Source organism: Colossoma macropomum, unplaced genomic scaffold (assembly GCF_904425465.1).
Source record: "Colossoma macropomum unplaced genomic scaffold, Colossoma_macropomum, whole genome shotgun sequence".
Classification (NCBI taxonomy): domain Eukaryota; kingdom Metazoa; phylum Chordata; class Actinopteri; order Characiformes; family Serrasalmidae; genus Colossoma; species Colossoma macropomum.
In genome coordinates this window covers 2,162,814-2,178,594 of record NW_023495515.1, presented here as the reverse complement: position 1 = coordinate 2,178,594, position 15,781 = coordinate 2,162,814, and the positions used below count along the sequence as shown (strand labels likewise).

The 15,781-nt window shown below is 40.5% G+C and overlaps 1 protein-coding gene across 5 annotated transcripts in view; it reads left to right on the top strand.

The window, feature by feature from the left end:
• The window catches only part of LOC118802288 (cGMP-dependent 3',5'-cyclic phosphodiesterase), a 259,355-nt gene that overhangs the window by 175,194 nt on the left and 68,380 nt on the right, over positions 1 to 15,781 (top strand). For all 5 annotated transcript variants that reach the window (XM_036562782.1, XM_036562785.1, XM_036562781.1 and 2 more), the window contains 2 exons: positions 8,487 to 8,596; positions 10,166 to 10,221. In XM_036562782.1, coding sequence (XP_036418675.1) covers positions 8,487 to 8,596; positions 10,166 to 10,221 — 166 coding nt within the window. The remainder of the gene's footprint in view (positions 1 to 8,486; positions 8,597 to 10,165; positions 10,222 to 15,781) is intronic.

Below are 15,781 nucleotides of genomic sequence, written 5' to 3'. Positions count from 1 at the left end.
ACACTGTTTTGGACATCAGCTCCTCCAGCGTTTCTTCTGAAATGAGGGTATTAATAGGCAGTTTGTCCTCCTTTGCTGCAGTAACAGCCTCTACTCTTCTGAAAGGCTTTACACTAGATGTTGGAACATTGCTGTGGAGATTAGATTGCCACCACAAGAGCATTAGTGAGGTCAGGTACTGATGTTGGATGATCAGTTCCAGATCTCACTCAAACTCACCCTAAAGGCACTGAATGGAGAAGAACTCACTCCAGAGAACCAAGTTCCACAGCCTAATGCTGGGGGGCTTTATACCCCTCCAGCCAATGCTTTCATTGGGCATGGTGACCTTAGGCTTGTGTGGCTGCTCTAGAGTGTCCTGTTCTATTGGCAAATTCTAGCTACTCTTATTTCATTGCTAAATTTTGGTGGGAAGCATCAGTTGTAAAACCTTGAAATGCCCAACAAATAATTATCCAATCAGAAAGTTTTGTTCTTGTCATATCTAGGTAGACACAGCCTAATGAGCTCCCCCATTGGGTAGGCTTTCAGGGGATGAACTGTGTCCCAGAGAACACAGGATAAAATATTAAAATGTTTGTATGACTTGAGTCATAGTTGTATGAAACATATAAGATATACATATGATAAAGTCACTGATCTGAGGACTGTGTGGGCGTGGCTAATGAGCAGCTTGATTGACAGTTCTCTGTCCAACATTCCTAGCCTGCTTCGCCACTTATACGGAACTAAAATCATTATCCAGCTTTTATGTTATGCTAACTGGACGAAAAAGGTCACGGACAAACAGGCGTGTAGATGGACAGACAAACAAATGGATGAAGCAACATGTGAAAAAATGAATGAACAGACATGCAGATGAACAAAGAAACAGACGGACGAAGCAACGCATGAATGAAGGAATGGACGAATGAACAATGTTGAGGTGGTCTAGCTTATGGTTATGGTAGGTTAGCTTTAGCTCGCTAAGTCTCCCCGAAACTGTTTTGTGTGGGCAGGGCAAGAGACGACAGCCCTGTGTTTGGTAAAGGGAATTCTTACGGAAGCATTATCCACCATTAGGCCTGCTCAGTTTACATCGAAAAAAGATAAAAATGCTGAAATATATCGGTCATTTATTGGTCATTGGAACATTATTCATCGGGTCTGTACATGTTTACTGTTTGCCTGCAAGAACAAGATTAACCTAATTAGAAAGAAAACACAGATCACTGTTACCTGGTTAGGTTAGCTGCTCATTAGCCATGCCCACACAGGCCTCAGATAGGTCTTATCAGCTGCTTATAAGCTGTGTTTTATCATGTTTATAGCTTAGATTTTTCATTCAAGCTTTGCTGGATGTTTAATATAACACTCAAGTTTAGTATCACACACACTTGTAATATTTTACTCTGTGTTCACTGGGACTGTAGAGATTTGTCTTTGTAGTTGGAGACCAAACAAAATAGAACACGTAAACAAAAGTTACTGCTGCAACTTTGTTGGCTTGGGAAGAAGGAGAGATTTGTGAGGAGGAGGAAGAGAAATAATGGAGAGTCCAGATGGAGAACTGACTGTTTAATCCAACACTTGTCAAAAAAAAAGAAAAAACAGAGAGATAGATGGAGATAGATAGAGAGAGAGAGAGAGAGAGAGTAAGAGGTGAAAAAGAGACAGCTTGAGATTCGTTTGAGAAAGGAATGAGTCGACAGATGGACAACAGAATGAGAGATTCTTGACCTTTGAAGCTACAGACAACATGTAGCTATGAAAAGAGCTCTTAAAGAAATAGTTGCAAAATGAAATGTGCACAGTTTTTCCTGTTTTCAATCAGCCTAGATATGTTTGATGTCTGAAGTTTGTTATTCTGTTTTGCACCTGAGCTACGATGCTAACGTAGCTAACAAGCATGGGTGGGTTGGATTGCACTCAAGTATTTTCTTGGAAGATTTGTACTTGAACATTAATAAAAATGAAAAATTGTACTTGTGATTAAACACTTATACTTTCGCTTACATACAATTTTTCTAGACTTTTTTCACCACTGCTAATGAGTAATAGAAGCACTATCTAAGGTTAGCATCATATAAAGTGCATGTTAAGCAGGCAGCATTCGAGGCGGCTCGTTTCAATGAGGAAAGATTGTTTTTATAAAACCAAAGCTGCAGCTTTTGTTAGGCAAACGTAAAAGAGGCCAAAGCTGATGTTTTTGTTGCTGTAGTTATTGTTAGAGTGGGTTAGCAGCATTTAGCACACAGCTATATAGCAGTATCTGCATTAGCTATGATTGTCTGTATTGGTCACACAGTGCTGGTCCTAGCAAAACCTGGCGTGGCCCACCCTCCTTCCCACCCCCCTCGCCTAAACCACATATCTTCGTCCTCTGCCAAAGTAACGTCAAACTTACGCACACGTCCCATACAATCTTCTACTGTTAATCATCATGTCAACATGTTAGCAAGCATATATGGCTAACCTCATGATAATGCTAATGATAGCAAGTCCACTTGAACACTGAATGATCTGGCAGATTTATGAGTTTTAACTCGGAGAAGCCTCGTTCTGCAAGTGCTAGCTAGCTAGATAGTGACTAACGTACGGTTTCTGTAATTTCTCCCAAAATTTACAGTCTTCAAGCCAGTATAGTTCTTTAAACATGTTTTACAGTTTTTTACACCATCCAGTGTTGAATTCTGGGAAATTATTTACAGTACAGGCAAATCGAACACCTTATTGTACGGCTACTGTTAAATAATTGCATTAACACATCAAAAATGTACTGTACATATATAAACACATATAACGCTGCTGTCGGAACAAAACCTTGAATCTCCATTTTCATTGTTTTTCAGTTTTTGGTATAGTTTGAAAATGCCTGTTGTCCTTTACATTGTGTGTAAATTTCACAATGAATGGACCAAAAGAAATGACCCACAATGACTTGGAAAAAATTCTGGTTCCATTGACTTACATTACAAGTAAAATATGTTTTTTGCTTCTCCTGTAAAGTTATCATTATGGAGATACAAGGTTTTATTCCTATATATATATTTATATAATAGCGCTTTAAAGCTATCCTGTAAAGCTACTACGTCCTTAGGTATAACACAAAAATAACGCAGCTCATTGTTGTTACACTTAATGTCACCAGTCACACATTGATGCCAAAGTCACAAATGGCATTGGGGACACCGGGCTACCCTGTGCCCTCTACCCTATGACCAGCACTGGTTATACAGAGGGTAAATAAAGGCCCTACAATGTGTGAGGAAGCCACAAACTTCTTTGCAAAAGTCTTTAGGTGTTTTCGCGCTTTCCTAAATTCTTGTGCTATGCCTGCACTTTCTGAGTTGGACCTATCCAAGTGTGTGGGTGTTTTGTGTGTGTGTGGGTCCAGCTATAGCTAATCACAGCACATACCGAGTTGTCATGGGAACCTGGTGCTTTGCTGAACTTCGCTTAGCTTTGCGTGGGTTAGCGAGCCTGTCATTAGCCATCTCTCATTCTCTCCATTTCTCCAACCTTTTGTTCCTTCTCTTCATCCATCCGCCTGGTTTTGCTCTTCTCCTTCACTGGAACCACGCAGAGTTCCAGGAATCTGGAAACTTGCTGACATTCCGGCAGAATTCCTAGATTGCAGGCGAGGAGTGACGAGAGATGGGAGATTAGCTGTTCTTTTTTTTTATCTTTCTCTCTCTTTCTCTCTCTCTATCAATCTGTATCTACTACCCCTCTGTCTCAGTCATTGTCTTTCTCTTATTTCATCTCATTTCATGTCAAAACTCTCATACATCCTAAATGATTGGGTGAGAATGAATTTTTCATTTCACGTCTATGAAAGCACAAAATTGTTCTGTCTGAGTGTTTGTGTGTGTGTGTGTGTGTGTGTGTGTGTGTGTGTGTGTGTGTTCATCTTCCCCTTGAGAGTCTTGAGTGGTAAACAAATTACTGGAGGAAAAAGTAATTACACAAATGTTTATCTGTTTTGTTATTCCTCATGTTTACTGAACATTTTATGGACGACAGACAGTTTTAACATTGCATGAAGTGCATATCAAGTTCACCAAGGAGCACAGATGCTCATGCTTCATGCAAGTCTCGAGTCTCTGGGGAGCAAGTCTGAGTTGAGTCTCTAGTCTCAGGGGTGCTCAATCTCAAGTACTGAGTATCTGAATAGCAATTACCCAGAAAGCGAGGGCAGCAGGTTAGATGCAGGTTGGAACTAAACTCTGTAGTAAAGTAGATCCTCATCATCAGGGTTGGTGACCACTGCTCCATTCCCTGGGCTGTCCCTGGAGTCCTGCTCAAGTCTTTCAATTCAAGCGTGAATCCAACTCTTGAGTCTCTGGGATGAGTATGAGTCATGTCGCAAGTCTCTTGGGTATGAGTCTGAGCCAGATCTCTAGACTCTGGGGTGCAAGTCTGAGTTGAATCTTTGTTCTTTGGGATGCAAGTTGAGTCTCAAGTTTCTTGGGTTAGTCTGAATCAAGTCTTGAGTCTGTGGAGTGCACGTCTGAGTCGAGTCTTAAGTCTCTTCAGTACAAGTCTGAGTTGTGTCTTGAATCTCTGGGGTATCAGTCCGAATGAAGTCTCCAGTCTCTGGGGTGCACATCTGAGTTGAGTCCCAAGTCTCTTTGGCACAAATCTAATTTGAGTCTTAAGTCTCTAGAGTGTGAGACTGAGTCAAGTCTCGAGTCTCTGGGGTGCACATCTGAGTCGAGTCTCAAGTCTCTTCGGGACAAGTCTGAGTTGAGTCTTGAGTCTCTAGAGTGAGTGTCAAGTCTCTGGGAGTGTAGTTTGAACCACAGCCATATCAAGCTAATAAACTTCTAAGTCCTTGATTGGCTGGATCAGATGTAATAGTGTTGCGTAATGTGGGGGCGCATATTAGTTACAGGTTGGAACAAAACTCTGCAGTAGAAAGTAGATCTCCAGGAAGAGGGTTGGTGATGACCGCTCCAGTCTATCGGGTGCGAGTCTGAATCGAGTCTCTAGTCTATGCGGTGCGAATCTAAGTTGAGTCTTGAGGCTCTGGAATGTGAGTCTCAAGTCTCTATGGTGCGAGTCCAATTCGACACGGCTTCAAATAACAAGTCTTTCATTATAGAAACACCTTCAGTATAGAGGACACAAAGGAAGCTAACTGGCTAACTTAATAGATCAGTATGTCTGGCAAGTACAACCAAAGCAATGTTAAATTCATTCACACCTGGCATTCACCCAGTTACACCAAGGCTGTCCCAAATACCATTTTTTGGTCATCAACAGCAAATATTCACAGCTTTGCCCTTCTGAAGGGAGGGCTGATGGGGCTGAGAAAGCTGTTCAGTAAATCTGCACCTGACACCCGTCTTGAAAGAATATCCACGATTTCCTCCACTGCAAAATCGAATCTCCAGGCTAGCTGCTTTCCTCACAGAGTGCTTCGGCACTATGGTGCAACCGTCTAAGCGTTGGTCCTATCATCAGGAGATCGCGAGATTGATTCCTGGTGATGCCACAGCCGTCCGTGGCTGGGAGTCTAACTGAGCACAATTGGCCTCGCTCTCTGGGTGGGTAGGATGCCCGGCTGTCCGGTGACGTTGCATGAGTGGCAGTTCGAAAAAGATGCAGTGCTGCTTCACTGGTCTTGGAGGAAGCTTGTGCTAGCCTTCACCCTCCTAGAGCTGGTGGTATTGTGTGACTGGGGGGTCCTAACTAACTAGTGGGTGGAATTGGATATGACTAAATTGGGCAGAAAATTGGGGAACCCCCCACCCAAAAAAAAACACTTCAGCACTCACAATGTGGCTTCACTCCATCTATCTGACCCGCTAGCCTAACTTAGTAGCAGGCTAGGGGGTAACAGCATAGTGCATACATGGATTAACCAGCCTTCACAGATAATGTGCTGACAAAATATATTGTGGCATTGCCACACCACGTTATAAGTATTTTAGTTTTTGTTAAAGAAGAGAAATGTTTATGCAGGGCTGTTTTAGGTTAAATCGTACAATGACTTTTGTGTTGAAGAGCCTGAATACGGCTGGAGTGGTGGGTTTTCCGGAGTAGAACAGAGGGATGTGTTTTTAGCTGTTAGCACTGGAGAGGCTGTGCTTGTTCTTGCCATGTTTGGCGCTATTTTCAGTTAAAAATAACGCTGAGATCTGGAACAAAACCTTGAGTCATCTAAGTTTCTTCCAAGAACCCCAAACGTTACAGTAGTTTGCTGTTCGCCTTTATTGATAGTCTACATTTGGCCAAAAGAAGAATATCCAAATCCCAAAATTAAAAGGTGAATACCAACCCAACGAACAAATCTCGGAGCAGTTGAATATTCGGGTCCAGCCCTAATTCACACCTGGCATTAGAATGTCTTGGTCGAGCCAATCATAAGTGAATAACGCAAAGTACTAGTGTAATCAGTGACTTTAAGACACCTTGTGATCCAATCACTCCAACGTTGCTCCAGTTTGTTCATAAGTAGGGTTAGTGGTGCATTTAAATCATCTTAAAACAAATACATTTCCTAAAACCTCAGAAATTGTGTTGCAGATGCAAACGCTGTAGCCATTTACGACCTGCTGTCTTCTGCCACAAACATTATCTCCTCGCCAAACCCCTTCTCTTTCATCGCCACATCCAGAGCATCTGTTTGATGCAGCCCGTTTCGGTCAGGCCTAGTCTGTTCAGGTCATCCCCAGTCTGCTCGCGTCTTTGATTCGGAGATCAGACAGATCAGACCTTTATACAACATCAAAAGAATGAGCTGAAAAAAGAGCGGAAAAAGGAGAAAAATGCCCTGTGAAAATCCCCCCGAGAAGAGCCCCCGCAGCCCTCTCCAAACATTCCTCTGATCCGCACCCGCTTTATTTTACACAGCCCCCGCACACACACACACCTCGCTCCGGCGTGGGCGCAAGAGCCGTAGTGAGGAAAATGGCCCCCATTAAAGAAGGAGGACGCAGATTTGAACCCATGGAGCGGTCAGCGTCAGGAGCTGTGAAGGAAAAGAAGGAAAGAATCTGGGTTTTACAGCAGAGGTGGCTGTCAAAGAACAACACTGTAGGAAGATATGAACACTGTAGGATAGATAGACAGACAGACAGATAGATAAAAATAAGTGAGTCTGAGTCAAGTCACAAGTCTGTTAAGAGCGCATCCGAGTTGAGTCGTGAGCCACTTAAGAATGAGTCCAAGTCGAGTCACAAATCATTTAAAAGTCCAAGTCGAGTCGTGGGTCAGTTAAGAGTGAATCCAAGTTGAGTCACGTGTCATGGAACAGTGAGTCCAAGTTGAGTCATGAGTCGCTTAAGAGTGAGTCCAAGTCGAGTCATGAGTCAGTTGAGAGTGAGTCCAAGTCGAGTCACGAGTCATGTAAGAGTAAATCCAAGTCGAGTCATAAATCATTTAAGAGTGAGTCCAAGTCGAGTCGTGAGATCAATTCCTGGTGATGCCACAGCCGTCCGTGGCTGGAAGTCCAAGTGAGCACAATTGGCCTCGCTGTCTGGGTGGGTAGGATGGCCCCTCCCTACCCCATCACTCAGCGCGATGCTAGTCAGCACAGGCGTCTGTTAGCTGATGTAACAGAACTGGCGGTTGGCGCTTTCCTCCGAGCGCGGGCGGCTGTCCAATGATGTTGCATGAGTCCAAGTCGAGTCAGGAGTCATTTAAGAGGGAGTGCAAGTCGAGTCATGGGTCAGTTAAGAGTCAGTCCAAGTAAAGTCAGGAGTCATTTAAGAGTGAACCCAAGTCGAGTCATGAGTCAATTAAGAGTGAGTCCAAATCGAGTCATGAGTCAATTAGGAGTGAGTCCAAGTCGAGTCATGAGTCAATTAAGAGTGAGTCCAAGTCGAGTCATGAGTCATTTAAGAGTGAGTCCAAGTCAAGTGATGAGTCAATTAAGAGTGAGTCCAAGTAAAGTCAGGAGTCAGTTAAGAGTGAGTACAAGTCGAGTGAGGAGTCAGTTAAGAGTGAGTGAGTCAATTAAGAGTGAGTCCAAGTTGAGTCATGAGTCAGTTAAGAGTGAGTCCAAGTCGTCATGAATCAATTAGGAGTGATTCCAAGTCAAGTCATGAATCAATTAAGAGTGAGTCCAAGTCGAGTCATGAGTCAATTCGGAGTGAGTCCCAGTCAAGTCAGGAGTCAGTTAAGAGTGTTTCACTGGCGCACGTCATACAAGATACATTTTTGCCAAAGCAGTTAACAATTAATAATAAATTTAAGCTTAGAAAAAAATTAAAATACAAATAGAAGAACAAAAAGAATAATTTCTAATAATTAATAATGTACACTTTCTCTCCTATTCTCTCTCTCTCTCTCTCTCTCTCTCTCTCTCTCTCTCTCTGTCTCTCTCTCTCTCTCTCTCTCTCTTTCTCTGTGTCTCTTTTGCTCTCTTTGTCTCTCTCTCTCTCTCTCTCTCTGTGTCTCTGTCTCTCTCTCTCTCTCTCTCTCTCTCTCTGTGTCTCTCTTGCTCTCTTTGTCTCTCTCTCTCTCTCTCTCTCTCTCTCTCTGTCTCTCTCTCTCAGGGAGTTGCTGGTGCAGAAGAAGAGGGTGGTTTGCGCCGGTTTGCCATCTACAGAACTGCAGGAGAAACAGAGAAGCAGCCTCGCAGCACCTCTCCCACCAGACAAACGAGGTGAGAGAGAGAGAAGGTGGAGGAGAGAAATAGAGGGAGAGAAGCAATAGAGAAGACATAATGAGACAGAGAGAGTGGAGGAGAGAGAGAAAGAAAGAAAAAGGGAGAAAGGAGAGAAGTAAAGTGAAAGTAAAGAGAAAATGAGAGACTCAGTGAAAGAGAGAAACATGGGAATGAGAGAAAAAAGAAGAGAAAGTGAGTGTGAGAAGAAGAGAAATGAGAGAGAAGAAACAAGAGAAAGAGAGTGAGAAGGAGAGAAATGAGAAAAACAAGAGAAAGTGAGAGCGAGAAGAGAAATGAGAGAGAAAAACAAGAGAAAGTGAGAGCGAGAAGAGAAATGAGAAAGAGAGAAACAAAAGAGTAAGAAGAAGAGAAAATGAGAGAGAGAAACAAGAGAGTGAGAGAGAGAAGAGAAATGAGAGAGAAAATGAGAATTTAAGAGAGAGATGAAGAGAAACGAGAGAGAGAGAGAGAAGAAAAGAGAAAGTAAAGAAAAAAGAAAAAAGGAGAGAGGTAAATAGAAAATGAAAGAATGAGGAGGAGTGAGAGAAGAAGTGAGAGGGAGAGAAAGAAAAAGGAAGAGAACGATAGAGAGGAAAAAAGAGATAAAGTGAAAGAGATGGAGAGAGAGAAACAGAGAGAGACATAGGGAGAGAGAGAGAGAGAAAGTTAGTTTAGCCCACTTTTTCCTAACTTTAACTCAAACTTCTCTCTCTCTCTCTCTCCTTCCCTCGTTCCCATGGTGACTGTGGATGTGCAGCTTCACGCTCTGATCCCTATTTTTACCACAGTAACAATGGAGCTCACACTGCCGGAGCGTGAAGCAGCCCCTTTGTGTGTGTGTGTGGGTGGGACTGTGTGGGAGTTCTGTTGTACTGTACACTCGCTGACCCCTCCTTTGTAGCTCCGCCTTGCTGTTGATTTTGAGTTTGCGTTTGCCATCATCCACGGTCAGTGCCACCACTGTGCTGAGAATGACCCACCACCCTAACGATATCTGGCCAACAGAGGTCCTGTGGTCAGACTTGGGGCAGAGGGAGGCTGATCAACAGTGCAGCACCAGATAGGCTACAGTCTGTAATGGTGCACCTATATAGTGGCAGGTGGACAGCCAGAGGAAGCACAAAGAAGCAGTTTCTAATAAAGTGGACAAGTTAAAGGGTCCATATCTTACAATTTTAGTGTATTTTATTTTTTTGCCTCTGAGGTCCATTTATAATTATTATTTGTGTGGATATATGCACCAAAAATAGTCACAATTCATTTTCCAGCCCGTCTTTATCCCTTAGAATTAAACAGGCTGTTTTTGTTACTGCACCTTTAAGACTGATGTAGTTATGTAAATGAGCTCTGTTCTGATTGGCTGGCCTGTACTGTGCCTCATTCAAGAAGCACTCAGAGCTTAAACATGCCTTAGAACCCCAGTATGAATGGGCGGGGCTAAACTGGCTGAGTAGACTGTGTATCTGAGCTGGTTCTTGTGGCTGTTTTTGAAGCTTATTTTTCATATGGACTGTGGATTGTATATTTTGAAATAAACAATGTTTACATATTACTCTCTCTCTCTAGTGGTGATCATTCCATTGGTTGATGAAGATGAAGACAAGGTTCTTTCCCTCATGCTGGTTAGTTTGCTGTCTTTTTATTTTTCTTAATTTCTTAACATTAAAGTAAAGTCAAGCTTCATTGTCATTCCTCTTCATACACATTTGATGTATAAAGTTATAGTTTTCCAGTTTAAACACTTAGAAAACCCTCTTCTGATGATGTATCTTGAAGGTGGGAGGTGCTTTTCGAAAAACTATGACTGCTTTGGGGTGGACATATGAGGGCAGGCTGTTTGAAATGATATATGGTGAATGACAAGGTTTTCAAAATGACAATTTTTAAAAATGTTGTGAAAACGGACCTGACGTGCTTTTTTATATCTGCATATATATTTGCATTTATGTCTTAAATGTAGTGAGTGTTATCAAAGCTTTTGATTGCCTATTTCAGTTATTAAAACTAGGCTGGTCTGGTTGCCCAACATGACTTACTGGTTGCGCCACCTGACTTTTCAGACTAATTTCAAATTAAACAGGTCTCTACTTAGATACCCAGAAACCTTTGTCTTTGAACTTCAGTTTAGACCTATATATTTTAAATTATTCAAATTATTAACGTTATTATAATAATTACACATTTTCATGGTTCCCCTGAGCTCATTTCACCTGACAGGGTAAACTAAACTAAAGTGTGACTCGAACTTGACATTCCTACAAAATTGTGAAAGAGCTGCTGACCTTGGCATTGCACCTTAAAGGTCACTTGGGGTCTTCTTTATGATGCAATACCTGGCGCCTCTTTCATAAAAGCATGTCAAAATAAAAGCCGTATTTTTGAGCACTTTTAAAGTTGCCTTATTTTGCATCATAATTTTTATTTTAAAGTTGTCAAACAGAAAATCATGCCAAACTATTTTATTTAGAATTTTATGTAACTAAATGACCTTTTTAGATGATTTCTTAATCAATATATATGGTTGGACGGTTGCACAATCTGACCGTTTTAGACTTTTGGAGACAAAAAGAAACTCAAATTAATTTTATATTATATATATTATATTATATGTTGTTTCACATAAAAGAGATATTGTTGTCATGTATTTATTAAATTATTTTTTTGGGAAAATAATGAACTTGGACGCAATAAACTTCACGTCAATGATCCATATATCATGACCGTATTCAGTAACCTCTACATTACTGGATTTATGGAGGCTAAAAGTCAAATAAAATGATTGAAAGATACAGAAAAAAATGGGATTCCACCCAAAATACCTGGTAGACCAAGAATGTCCCCATCAGAAAATGCACCATATGACTTACCGGTTGGGCCACCCGACTTTTCAGACTAATTAAAAAAAAACAGGCTTCTACATAGAACTTGAGTTTAGATTTATATATTTCAAATAAATAAACATTATTTTAATAATCACACAAATTTTATGTTTCTACAGGACTCATTCCAGCTTACATGGTAAACTGAACCATTCTAACTGTGACTCAAACATGACATTTTTTTCCAAAATTGAGAATGAGCTACTGACTTTTGCATTGCACCAAGAAGGATCACTTAGGGTTTTCTTAGTGACTCAATACCCTGGCCGCTCTTTCATAAAATGACCCATATATATCATGAGTGTATTCGTTAACCTCTAAATTACTGGATTTATGGAGGCTAAAAGTCAAATAAAATGACTGAAAGATACAGAAGAAAGTGGGATTCCTAACAACCACTCAAAATACCTGGTAGACCAAGAATGTCCCCATCAGATAAACAGGACTTTAGAGATACAAGCTCTAACTCCAGCAGCCATGGTATGAAATGAAATATAAACAAAATGTTATGTAAAGTGACTGGGTGCACTAGATGGAGTTCAGTAGATGAAGATGAAGCACAGGGCTGGAGTTAGTAGTCCAGAAAGCAATCAAAAAAAAAAAAATCATTTTCCACACACATACAGCTCCCCCAGATGACTCAAATCTCTCCATCCCACGCCATCAGGAGCCCCGTTTCTGAAGCGTGTCCTCTCGAATTTGAACTTCTGGAATCAATTAAAGAAGCATTCCTCTCCAAATCTGTGATTTAATATGTGATTCCTCACAGCGAGGACAGTTCGGAAAGCTACAGCCAGCAAATGGAAAATGAGAAAGTGGTGAATTATCACCCAAGCAAAGTGGTGATTTAAGATAAGGAAATGAATGTCTCCAGAAAAAAGAACCATATGAAACTTCAATCTCAAAATGCTTGATAAGATCGACATATCATAGTAGCATTTTCATATTTCTCAAGTGTCTACAAGAGCCCCGTTCAGTGATTGGGCCTGGTTTATATGGAAGCTCTGAAGGGTAAGATGGAAAAAATAATTGAAAGTGTGTTCCTGAGTCTAAGTGCACTTTATTTATTTATAAAGTAGCAAGAATTATTGCACAAAAACCTAAAAAAAGATCTCACTGACTACTGTATAAAATTATATAAAATTTTATATTTTATATATATATATAAAGGCTAAGACCTAGTATGTTACACCAGCTATGACATGCAGGAGGCAGCTGTTTTTTCTCTTGCCCTTTGGGGACCAGGTCAAATGGTAAAATAAATAAATAAATAAAAATAAATAAAATAAAATAAAATAAAAGTGGCAAACAATTAGCATAGCCATAGCAGCTCGTGCCCCAAGGGGGCAGATGATTTTTTTCCCCTTACCCTTCAGGAACCAGTAAAAAAAAATAACGGGGAGCTAATTGGCTAACAGTTAGCATGCCATACCAGAAATCCTTAGCTTATTAAGTCTGGTTTACTCAGTTTTTCCCTTTACCCCAAATGTAGTCAGTTGTCCAATGCATGTTTGGTTTATTTGTCAGTGGAACTAAAGGCTAACAAGAAATGGACACTTGCTGACCAATTAGCATTGGGCAAATTTCACAAGAGTCATGATTACTTACGGTTTAAGCGTTAGCAGGGTAAAACTCACGTCCTCTCCATATAACTACTGCAGAAGCAATGACAGAATGTTATAGTAGTGAACTATAATGCTCAAACACTGAGCTACAACGGCTATATTTCAGTTTTCCTGCACTGTCGTGATAAACAGTGAGAATAAGAAGTGAATGGAAGCTCTGATTTAACTGTAAACAGAGCTAAGATACTGTATGTGTTGGATATCCTTGTTTTTACTGAAGTCTGCTGCAGCTTCTCACATCAAGCAGTCTCTGTGTCTTTGTTCAACATGCCAGCAAATTCTGTAATATTTCTGTTTTCAAAAGAAAGAACTTTTATATGTAGCATGAATTTGATGGACTGCGTTTATATTAAGCTAGCTACACTGGCTAGAAGCTACTGCTAACCAAACTAGATTGCCCGGCTAACATAAAGCAGCTTTTCTGCATCACCAGCTAATTTTGTACTCATCCTTAAAAAGCTAATGAAGGCAATAAACCGTCAACGCAATAATTCTTACATGATCAGCTCGGTACAAACAGCTAACGTTAGCTGGCACATTATGTCAGAGACCTTACATGGCTCTTCCCAGATCACAAACAACTGGCTAGCTATGTCAGGAAATGGAAATCAAAGGTCACCACAGAACCGCGATGCTAAGATACAAGTTAGCTAGGAGTCGCGTTTTTGATCGAGCAGTGAAAGGTGGATGTTTTCCGAAGAAGTGCTTCAAAAGTTGCCGTGAATCTAAAAGAATGATGCTGTTTGACAGATCACTAACAAGCTAGCCAGCTAGCTTTAAAGTTTGCTGCTCATATGAAGCTGGAGTTCCTCAAACTGCTAATGGTAAGCTAGCTAGCTAATTAGCGACTGTAGCCCGCTAGCCTATCATAAGCTAAAACAAGTTTAAACAAGGTCTGTCAAATAGACTTTATATATGAAAGTTTTGGTTTGCGTTTATGTTGTGGCTAAGCTAACAGTAGCATAGTTAGCCGGCTAAATATCCCCCACACCACAGCATAGCCTTGTTTTCAGCCGTTTAGAGGATGTATGAGCGCACAGGGTCACGTGAAAGCTGAAACGGAACATATTCTGTGGTGTTTGTAGCTTTTAAGACAATCCTCATAATCATTCACGCAGCAAAATGGGTGGAAGGTGTTATCCATTCAGATGTGGAATAGAAATTTGACACATTAATTTTGAAATACTGTCATCCTTTCTAAACACCGGCATCATTGGTAAATCCCGGGGTACACCTTTATATACAGTCATACTGCCAAATCCTATAAACATCCCAACATGGTGTGGGATTATGTTCATGCAGTTCACAGAATGCTAACTGGTTAGCTTCCATTAATTGCTAGCTAAATTAGCCTTGTAGCCTTGTAAACTGTGTCTCGCCAAACTATCGCTTTAAGACTCCAATGCTCGCCCTCTGCAGCCCATCTTTCCGTTGAAGCTCATTAAATCTCATTAACTGACTGTCTTGTAACGTTTTAACGAGTTACTACGTAACATTGTGAAGAATCTTCCCATAAAACGCTTGGCACTTTGTTCTGAATGTGCTGTTTTATTTGGATCGTAAAATTTATGCTCCTCTGAGGGTTTGAGTGATAAGATGGCGGGTGTTTTTATTCATTGGAGTGAAGAGAGAAGGGGGAGAAGCAGGAGAGAGAACTTTGACTCAAAAGCTCGGCAAGATTATGACATATTTTTTATGATGACAATTCTAAACAACATACTGCACTTTCGTAACAAAGTGCTTAAGCCTTTTAAAGTGAGACAAAACGCCATGCTATCTTTGGAGAATCACTGCTCCTCAGTATTGTGAGCTAGAGATATGCGGCCTTTACCGCTTGAGTCTAGAGAAACAGCGCAAAACCATAAGGCCAAATTTATCGCTGTGGGTCATGTACTTCCTATGTAGATCTGAAAAGAAAAAAAAAAAACAGAAAAAGAAAAAAACCGAGCTAAGTGGATGTTTTCTACAGATGAGCCTCTAGAATTGCTGTTCCAGCACATAATGGAACTGAACTCGTCAGATTCTAAATCATATTATAGAGGAGATGTGACTGATTTTGGCGTGTTGATGCAGACGATACAGACTGCGTAAAAAATGCGAAAAACAGACCCTGTTCATGTGTGGGGTTTGCGAAGTGCTCTGAAACTGCCAGCAGAACTTTTACATAAGTAGTGTTCCATGCACAGAAAAAGGACACAACTTGAAAACAAGAAGAAATCAAAACTTCAAATAACTTGTATTTTAGGTCAAACTGTTTATTTTTTATTATTAAAATTTTTTTCAATATCATTGTTTACCAAAACTGCAAAAACATTAAGTTCGTTTTTTGTGCTGTTGTCGTTTTATGGGCTAATTCACGAATATAGTATGTAGAAATATTTATTTGATGCATGTTTTATTAGTAGAGGTTGGACTGAATATGAGGATGTACAACCCCATTTCCAAAAAAGTTGGGACGCTGTGCAAAGTGTAAATAAAAACAATGCAATGATGTGCAAATTGTTTAAACCTTACATTTAATCGAAAATAGTACAAATACAACCTATCAAATGTTGAAACTGAGAAATTTACTTTTCAAAAATATAATAAAAATTCTCAGTTTCAACATTTGATGTATTGTCTCTCTACTGTTTTCAAATACATACATGGTTTACATGATTTGCACGAATGCATTCTGT